Genomic DNA, 10,616 nt, shown 5'->3' with positions numbered 1-10,616 from the left:
GTTTAAATAAACAAACGTTTTGGTAAAGATCTAATCTACTCAAGTAAAGTAACACACGTTTTCAGTATTATTTACAGAATGGTAAATTCATTTTATAAAGCAAGCAAGTTTCATTTTATTTTTCTTATCTCTCAAAAAAATCGTCGGCCTGTTCGTTTATTAAGTAATCATTAAAAGTCGATTTTGTTGCAAGGTCGAATATCGAACATACTTCAAATACATAACTAGTGATGAAATTTACATTAGGACACAACTGGGCGATAACAATAATATTAAACACGTATACTTACAATAAATAAGAAAACGTTTTACTTTTGTAACAATTCACAATAATTTCAACTTGCATCAGATATTTTATCGATAACCTTTGTTATCAGAATTAAATTCTCCCGCTCAAATGACGGTCAACCTTCATCTTGTTTGGCTACTAGAGCAAACAGCAGTCAGTTGTCAACTACTCCCGGGGTTATATTATTTCAACGTTTGTTAAATAGAATTAAAATGTTTGCTATCGACGCTCCCTCGGAAATACAAAATTCAGAATTTTGCAACTATCGGTCACCTTTAAGCACGCGATATGCATCGAAAGAAATGCAGTACAATTTTAGTGACCAAAAGAAATTTTCTACATGGAGAAAACTTTGGATTTACTTAGCAAAGGCTGAAAAGGTAAGTTTAATAAATTATTTTATTTAAACGTTACTTATGAATGAAAGAAACAAATGTTTTGTTTTGGTACCCACCTACTGTTTTTATAGGTTATGTCAAAAAAATCGGATACACGTCATGTAATGTGCAACAGGGACAATACAAAATATATATTTTATTGTATATATTACACTTGTCGATTTAATTTTTCAATTATTTAACTCGAATAATTCGATCTTATAAACTTTTCAAATGATTAATGAAAATTGAGTGTAACTAAACGAATATTCATATATAGAGATGCTGTACTCAATTTGCGGCCCGCCGGGCTTTAGTGGTTGGCCCACTTGATGTTACTTTAATTTGAACTATTTTAAATTTCAAAGGTTTTTATTAACACCTAGATAATTTGAATTAAACAGCTGCTTATGGACATATACACGAAATGTTAAAATATACGCAATAAATCCGTTCATAGTTTAATTTGTAACAATCCCGAAACCTAAAAAATAATTACTTAAATATGTTTTGTCCGCGGCCCGCGACAACATGACTAACATGTGTTTGTGGTCCCTATAAATAAAAGGTTGATTATCGCTGATCTATACGATATATTATTAAAGTCACGTTAATTTTATTTTGTTTAGTTCAATTCCACAGAGTAAATTATAGCTGCATTATTTGACTGAATATGAGTGAGCAAACAATTGTACAACACATTAGACGCCCGGGCTTCGTTTTCTAGTCACTGAATGAAAAATAAAAATTGTTTAATTTCATTGTTATGATCATTAATATTATTACGTCATTAATTAATGGTGTAAATGGATAAAATACATGCATAAATACAACAGCTATTTTATACTACTTGAATGTTTTTTAAATTTTTATTTGAAATTACCTCTCAAACATTGTGAGTGCACAACAAAAAATTTAGGGGTTTTTAATCGATATTTAGGGGAATTTGAAGTTGGTTCTTGGAGACATATTCTGTAAGAGTTCTGTAGAAGAGTGGCTGTCAATACTGGGATAGAGCTGACAAATTTGGGTGATTTAATATCACATCACGACGTACCTTTTGTTGTCATACTTAGTAAATTGTTCTGCCATAATCAATAAATGAAAACTACAAATGTTGTAAATGATTTTATTTTACGTATTTATTTCGTATCATAATATATAATTTTCAATGTTTTTTTTTATTTTTATAATAAATTCTGAACATCGAATCCATCTCATAAACTGAATAAACAGCTTTCTGTGTTACTATTGTTACTTGAAGATCTTAATATCACAAGTATACTCTTGGAATGAGTTTAATAATTTTTCATTACGTGCAAGTAAATTATTAATTACATAATTTGACAGATATTGCTTGATTTTTGGTTTTATTGCATCAACAATCAGATGCTATCCATTTAGAAAACTGGTCATGAATAGCTACTAGTAGTAGAAGGCAAATACGCGACACGCCACACGCCTTAAAGTGAACTTTTTTAATACCACTCGTATGTCGTTGATGACGTTTAGTTAGAATATAATTAAAAAACAATATATAATTTAAAAAAAAGTTTTTTAGTTGTAAGAATTAGAATAAATTATTGAATTAAATATAAGTAAAAATATAAAGTCTTAGTTACCATTTTTCATGTGTAGCATTTAGGTACCTATGTATTTTTACAAATTATTAGCAATTGGCTACTCGTAATGCCATTAATTTTTACTAATTCGTATTCTCTTTAATTAGTCTATTAATAATAATCTAGTCAAATATGCACCAATCCAAGAATAATAAAAAAACTAAAGCTTAAAAACTAAAACAAAACAACAATCTTTGTGCAATTATATTTATTTATAAAATTACATCGATACAATCAATATTACATAATCTTATATACAAACAACCGAGTCACAACATTGATGCATGTATAATGGGTAGTACACACTATATCATCGTTTCTGTGTTACGCGGGTACCTTTTACCAAAAGCATACTATAAGGTAACATTAGCGCCGGATTACACGTTATGCGTGTTCTTAAAAATATTATAAATTTGCTTGCTTTTACTTTACTTAATTATATTCCAAATGGGCTGGTGCAAAATTATAAATCCTCTATTGGTGACTTAATCTGTTGTCTTTATAAATTATTATATTACAATTTTCTTTAACCTAAAGATTACATTTTTAATAATGATACAAATTAAGCATTTATTATAGCGTCTATATTACATTAACTCTACAAATAATATAAAGTTAGCACTAACATATAAAAAACACTATAATAATTTCAAAAATTGAGTAGTTAACAAGACGTAATGAAAGTTAAATGTTAAGACCATTTCTAAACAGCCAATGAAGTTTCTGACAGTTGACAGATAGAAAAAAGAGTAACAGAATATTCAACACAAAATAATACAAAACTTAACTACCACTGGACGGATACTGATTACTGCTTTGGTCTTCCTATATAGACTTAAAAACTAAAAAAATACATCTAATACTTACGTATTTATAATAGTGGGTACTGTTACAATAATTTTATGCATGTGTGTGTGTTTTATGTGTTTCATGCGGAAATCACATTACTATAAAAAAACTATTATATTTGTGAAAAAAAATGCGGGGTGTAACTCGCTATTTCGTCGTAACAAGATATTGTAATAAATCGATTTTAGAGTACATTCAGTGCACGATAACCTTTATATTTATTACGTGTTTTTTTTAATATCAATATTTTTTGACTATATTTTATATATAAAATTGTTATGAATTCGACAAATGTTAATTTATTAATAATAATTTAAATGAAGTATTAAACTTAACAATAAACAGCGGTGGTTCTTTCGTTGTTTTTTTTTTTTTAAATTTAAAAGTTAGATCATTATATGGTTAAAATTAAAACGGAATGTTTTAGTATTTCGGATGGAATAGTAAATACAAAATTGCACATCGATTACAATCAAAACTATAACTAATAAAACTTATACCATTTTCATTGAAACACTTTAAACTTAATATTTAAGAAAAGCAAAGTAGATATAATTAAAATTACCCAGCAAGTACATTATATTTATTTCAACTTGCACTGTCTCGGCCAAAACGATGTATTTTTTTTTTAATTTATTACAACAGCTGCATATTGGACAACTTATAATAATTAATATATTATCTTATAACTATCAAACAAGCTACTCTCCAGGACAACTTGTATATTATATACATTTTTTTAATTATTATTACATATAATTACACTTACGATAATACTTTGGAGTAAATAAAAGTGATAAATGTTTAATTATAAAAACTATGTGTGATTATTTTATATTATATCGATAATAAAAAAATTATAATATTAAGCATTGGCTACTATATAAAATTAATAATCGGCCTCTTTTCTGAAAGTAAGGAATGCGTGCACAAGGAAAACAACTGCATTAATGACAGCAAAGACACCAGATGATATAAGAAGGTTGTAGACCTCTTTGTTCGGGCGGACATTAGCGTAGTAAGATCTATGCCAATCTGAAAAAAAAGAAAACCGTAAATGCAACAAATAGAATGTATGCCGAGGATTTTATGCGGCTTCTTTCGAATGTAGAGCGTTCAGTACGCTCTACCTTTTATGTACCCGTGACATGACGTGACGTGACGGGTACGCTAAATTTAAGGATTCATGATTTGGTTGCTAAATATTTATTTTACTTCCAACATTTACTGAGCTTCTGTATACCAACATTAAATGTGTCAAGACGACCACAGGAAAATGCCATAAATATATCAAATAAGATTACAATTTATAACCGTTTTTACCAACTCTCGCCGCTTGGTCTGCGTAGCGCTCTATAATGTCGACAATACGACTAATTATTCCCGTTTATGTATATTTATGTAACTTTCTATGGTCAGATAAGTTTTTTTTGTTTTGATCTGTGAGTTTTGAGTCGCTCGTGCCGTTATATCCTGGCACGTTTACCGTTGAAACCGAAACAGCAATATTATTATGTAGTATTGGTGTTTGGCGGTAGAATCATTGATAAGTTGGTAAACCCTTTTCATTAAAGCCTGCACAATATATATAATACATATAACATAATATATATGTATATATAATTTGATATTTGTATTGTATTGATAGGTCATCTACACACATTGCACATGAAACGGAAGTAATAACGCCAAATTAAACGCTTCTATTTTAATCCTTGGCTTATACCAGGAATATTAATATTCTTCGGCGTCTCAAAGCTTGTGATATTAATTTTTCTTATTTATTTATTTATTTACTATACTCCTTTTATATTTAAAGTATATCATGCTACACGCCTGTGCACGCCAACGCATGCCACGTTACGCTCGTATGTAACATGTAACCTATAATTACACTGGCTCACTACCAGAGGGGGTAGTGAACACAGAATTACAAAGTATTGATGTCTGGTGGTTACCGAGATAAGCTTGCCCAACGCCCAGCCAATTTAGAATTTTCATCGTGATATATAATCTCTATTTCAATAACTAGACAGCTATGAGGGAGGGACTTTGAAAAGCCACAAACAGACATTCTACAGGTAACTAAACGAATATATAGCCTATTAAAAAAAATATAAAAAAGCCTAAGAACTATATTTAAGTACGGCAAATGTATTATCGTTCACTGGCATACAGTATTAGTGATAAAATTGTAATTTTTCGTAACATTTCATTCATTCACATTCATAGTTCTATCTTCAAGACGGAAGTTGTCACAAACATTCCCACAATAATATTATTATTTAAAGTTCCCATTATCTATGTTTTCTTACATAACTAATAATTATGTTTAAACTAGCCGCAATTACGTATAATCTTAAACGTATCAAGCATATTATTCACTCTGGTTAGTCATATAATTGATACATAAAAACTTAGGTAGCGGCACATACGTTGGAAATATAATAGATATATATATATATAATAGATCATTGTATTGTTTTCATTAATAACATTAATTGCTAAATCTTTTAATGATAGAACTGCAAATTATATAAAAATATATTCTTAATTTTAAAACCAGTTGATATTTAAAAAAATATTTATACACCGATTAAAACGATCTATATTACGTTATTACTTATTTGAAATATTAGTATATACTTGCCATAAAAAATGATCGCAGCTGCAGCCGTGAACATGATGACACCAATGATAGAGAACCCAATAGAAGTTCTCCATCCAGCAGACTCGCCGAAAAGACGGGCGATAATTAGTATACCGGTGATGATGATGAAACCTACAGAAATATAACATAATCAAAACAAAAATATACTCTAATTACAAACTAAATTTTATTTAAACTACCATTCGTTCGGAACGTAGATTCTTCAGACTGTACTGACGAGATATCGGAACTTCTACTACTTTTGGGTTCCATCCTGAGTGAACTAAAAGCTTGGAAATTCAATTTTATTGTAAAAAAATACGTTTTGTATATAATAGCTAGATGCTTCGCTTCGCTGCCAGCCTTACTTATTGGTTTATTACGAACGCATAATTCACATTTACTTTCACGTAATGTGAGGTTCATTGAAACCGATTTAACAGGTAATGAAGAAGTGAAAACGACTTCAAATGATAATGCGTACAATATTAACGATGTAGCGAACCGCCAAGAAATAAATGTTAACTATAGTTAGTTGCTAAACAAACTTAAGTCAAATCGATATTGTTTCTGAGTTTATCTTAACAATTAATATTGTACTCAGCAATTAGCAATTATGAAAACGGCGTTACCTTGGTTTGTAATCTTAAAATTACTAATTTAAATGACACGGTACTCGTTATTGTTTTGCTCATTTATTGCTTAAGTATTGAGTGGTATTGCACGAAATTGCAGTTTAGATAAATGATTATAATTACAAAAGTAGTATATTTACAACTTTGTCAATAATACCATTTATTCTTTTGAACATCAGCTAACAAATTAAGGCTAAGTTATATTTAAACGAAAGCACGAACAAGGCCCTAACAGATAAGACTAGTGACGCATTTGAAGTATTCTTTAGCAAGAGTAAAAAAAATCTTTTTTCAAAAATGCCCAACATTAATAGTGTAATTTTGATATGGGCCGTGTCGTATAATGAAGTACTTACAAAAAGTCTTCAAAATAAAAAACTTAAACTGTGACAAAAAGGTTCACGGTCAAAGGATGTTAATTATATTGTAATTAACTAAAACTTACAGTGCTGTGTGACTAATTAGTGTTAAAATTGGAATTCGTTGTGTCATTCAAATAGTTACGGTTTGGATTATATTCCAAAATACAATTATTCTTGGAGATACAAAACGTTCTTGGACTCGTACTATAAACTTTCTGAAATCTGGCAAAAATAGTTAATGCTAGACATCAGTACGCCATAACTATTATTTGTTTCTAACAGACCTTTATCAATGTTCGATAGACCGTGAAGAGTTCTAGAGTCTCCAAACAATGAAATCGAATGCATAATTGAAAAATTCAGAACTGAACAGCATTCGCAACGAGGCCATGGTCCAGCTGAGTTTTGTAAACGGGAAATGTTTACAAAATACTCGGGAAACGACAAAAAAACATTGACGAATCAAAATAAAGCAATTTATTTGTTATTTTAGTTTGAAATTTTCTCAGTTATTGGGAAATTCTGCTGTTAGATTGTGACATTTTATATTCGATCGATACTTTTGGGTTTATTAGACGCGATTTTTTCTAAATGATTTTATGGTAATATATAAATAAACACAATGATATTGTATATTATATAGTTGGCTGCTCTAATTCTGAATCTGATAACTAATTATGGAGGAAGTAATGTTTAGTAGTGGTTAATATTTATCATTAGGTTCACCTAACCTTTGCTCCTGTGAGTTTGTATAAATCAATCTATATAAACATTAAAAATACATATTTTTTAAGAACAATAAAATTGTTCTCGTAAGAATAGTATCGAGTCTTAATTTAATAATATTAAAGCTAACATTAGTTTAAAAAATTAATAATATTAATAATTTATTTTAAGGAATGAACTCACGGACAATCCTATGATAATAAAAATGACCCTTAAAACATGCACAAAATAATTACCATAAAGTTTTGTTAAACTCACTCGAATAGGCAGAGAAGATGAGGGCGATGTGACGATGGTCAGATTGTACCACTTGGGGGGCGGTCAGCGCGCCCACTATGAGCCCAATGGCGATTACGGCAAGGATCTGAAAACATCATATATTCTCAACACCTAGAATAATACAAACATAATTAAAATATCTATGTATAAAATATTTAGTATCGGTAGGCAGACGAACATTTGGGCCACCTGATGTTAAGTGGTCACCAACGCCCATAGACATTGGCATTATAAGAAACCATCGCTTACATCGCCAATGTGCCTCCAACCTTGGGAACCTTTACTGGTGGTAGAGATTTGTGCAAGCTGATGATTATGTCCCTTGTGCCTGTAATTACACTGGCTCACTCACCCTTAAAACCGGAACACAACAATACCAAGTACTGCTATTTTGCGGTAAAATATATGATAAGTGGGTGGTACCTACCCAGACGAGCTTGCACGAAGCCCTACCACCAGTAAAACGTTTCAAATATTTTTTCTCATTACTTATATTATCGGAAACGCGCTTCTGTGTTAAATTTATATGTATAAACATTTTTGCTATAGATGTCTCGCTTGGACGCACAGGTGTGACCGTGCACTTATATACTATTGCATTCATGTCGTTTCGGCTTTGTTACCGCCTGGCGTTACCTATTAAAAACAAACTCAAAACTAGACTCGATTTTCAAAAATATTGACAATCGATACATATGAAGAACACACGTAAAAAAGCGTATACGTTAATTAGTTAAATTTCATCAGGTATCAAGCTTAATAGATGTCTTGATTCTAAAATGATATGGGTTAATTCGTTACTCTAGAAGATATTTTAAACAATCGTCAGTAAACAATACAATGTCACCAATACTTTTTACATATGATTACGGTATTTATAATACCAAAAAAAAAAAAATAATTGATAATTTTTTATTTATTTTTAAATTTTGTTTGTAGAACACCCATTTTGAGCACAGATTCAGAATACTTTATTTCATTAATGGAAACTTGTTGAGCTTTTTGACTTAAGTATGAAGTACTTATCACTTCATATAAATTTTCACTGGTGGTAGGGCTTTGTGCAAGCCCGTCTGGGTAGGTACCACCCACTCATCAGATATTCTACCGCAAAACAGCAATACTTGATATTGTTGTGTTCCGGTTTGAAGGGTGAGTGAGCCAGTGTAATTACAGGCACAAGGGACATAAAATCTTAGTTCCCAAGGTTGGTGGCGCATTGGCTATAAGCGATGGTTGACATTTCTTGCAATGCCAATGTCTAAGGGCGTTTGGTGACCACTTATCATCAGGTGGCCCATATGCTCGTCCACCTTCCTATTCTATAAAAAAAAAAAAATAAAAAATAAAGAGCTTGTGCCGTGTGCACATATGAGCCAATGTAAACTCTGATTTTTGGAACGAATATTATGTACATTGATATGTTTTAATAAATTTTATATTGTAATTAGTCGTTCGTCTACAGTACTAGGAAATAGATGCAATAAAAAACTGTTTTCTTTATTTTAAACCTTAAATTAATACAAGAAAGTTCAACTTTACTTTTAACACCGTAATTTTTAGCTCACATTAAAGCGTACTAGAAGGTTTTATTATTCAATTTTACTTGACCTACAATTCTTGCTCAGTAAAACATTTAAAACGATTGGTCAACATGAAATGAACATCTTTCAATAGACAACAATCGTTTATTAAAATGATTTTACTTCATTTGGATTTAAAATGTGTTCAGATGATTGAAATCGATTTTGTACTTGATTATGAAAATTCGAACCGATTTTTTTTTATATTATAGGTTGGCAGACGAGCATATGGGCTACCTGACGGTAAGTGGTCACCAACGAACATAGACATTGGCATTGTAAGAAATATCAACCATCGCTTACATCACCAATGCCACTAACTTCGGGAACTAAGATGTTATGTCCCTTGTGCCTGTAATTAGTTTGATGAATATATATGCACTAGCCACGAGTCGTTATTATTTATATATTTCCCTACACATTAATTGAACCGTGTTAATAATTATAAAATTTTACTAAAATACATAAAAACTGGATTTATTATATTTATATTACTCAAGCGATATAAATATCGCTCAAGCAATAATCAAATGTTTGATTTATTATTTTTGCAAGAAATATTTTATAAAAACCGCAACTCTTAAAAAAAATCGTGTCGCAATAAACGGTGATAAATAAAGCAATGTACTCAATTATTTACGAGTAGATGATCAAGGTATATAATAAATTATTTACGTCTTATAGCAATCGAAGAATGAGTAAACTGTAAAATAATGATTCAAAAGAGCTTGTAAGTTGATTTACAATTAATATATTTGAGTAGAACTCACCGCAAAACACGATCGTGAAATGTCAGAAAATGATATGTGACGAAAATATCTTATCGTAGTAAGTCGGCTTTCAAAATTCCACGAGTGAGATGCAAAGTGAGTTCTTATGGTCTAAGCACTGCAGGTCACAGTAGAACGAAGTGAATAAAATTAATAAAATTTAAACAACTGCTCGATGACAAAGATTAAGTGAAAGTCCAATCTGTCGTTTCGTCTTGACAAATACACGTTTTCACCGTTTGAATATTCCTAAATACCGCAAGTAGATGCTTTCCTAAATGCTTCCTTAACGACGTCGGTTTTCGCTTTCACTCACACTCCACAAACATTTTCTTTTTATTAAGACACTTATTTAACTAAAATTATAATTGTCTTTTTACGTTAATTTATATCTATTTTTAACGTAATTTTCTGAAACATATTTTAAAAAAAGAACGTGTGATTCAGTACACATTGCAGAAGTAAAATATTTTC

The 10,616-nt window shown here is 30.3% G+C and overlaps 2 protein-coding genes across 2 annotated transcripts in view; one reads left to right on the top strand and one right to left on the bottom strand.

The window, feature by feature from the left end:
• The first annotated feature begins 413 nt into the window (after nucleotides 1-413).
• Nucleotides 414-10,616, top strand: part of LOC126770700 (adenylosuccinate lyase) — a 37,026-nt gene continuing 26,823 nt past the window's right edge. The window contains exon 1 of the mRNA XM_050490204.1: nucleotides 414-669. Within this exon, the coding sequence (XP_050346161.1) occupies nucleotides 502-669 (168 nt within the window). The 5' untranslated portion in view covers nucleotides 414-501. The remainder of the gene's footprint in view (nucleotides 670-10,616) is intronic.
• Nucleotides 2,484-10,616, bottom strand: part of LOC126770704 (uncharacterized) — a 32,283-nt gene continuing 24,150 nt past the window's right edge. Inside the window, exons 7-9 of the mRNA XM_050490216.1 lie at nucleotides 7,769-7,874; nucleotides 5,788-5,919; nucleotides 2,484-4,172 (exon numbers count right to left, since the gene is read on the bottom strand). Coding sequence (XP_050346173.1) covers nucleotides 4,027-4,172; nucleotides 5,788-5,919; nucleotides 7,769-7,874 — 384 coding nt within the window. The 3' untranslated portion in view covers nucleotides 2,484-4,026. The remainder of the gene's footprint in view (nucleotides 4,173-5,787; nucleotides 5,920-7,768; nucleotides 7,875-10,616) is intronic.

The sequence above is a fragment of the Nymphalis io genome, chromosome 9, assembly GCF_905147045.1.
Source record: "Nymphalis io chromosome 9, ilAglIoxx1.1, whole genome shotgun sequence".
NCBI classification, from domain to species: domain Eukaryota; kingdom Metazoa; phylum Arthropoda; class Insecta; order Lepidoptera; family Nymphalidae; genus Nymphalis; species Nymphalis io.
The sequence above is the reverse complement of the archived record's forward strand: the minus strand, read 5'-3'. Positions and strand labels throughout refer to the sequence as shown.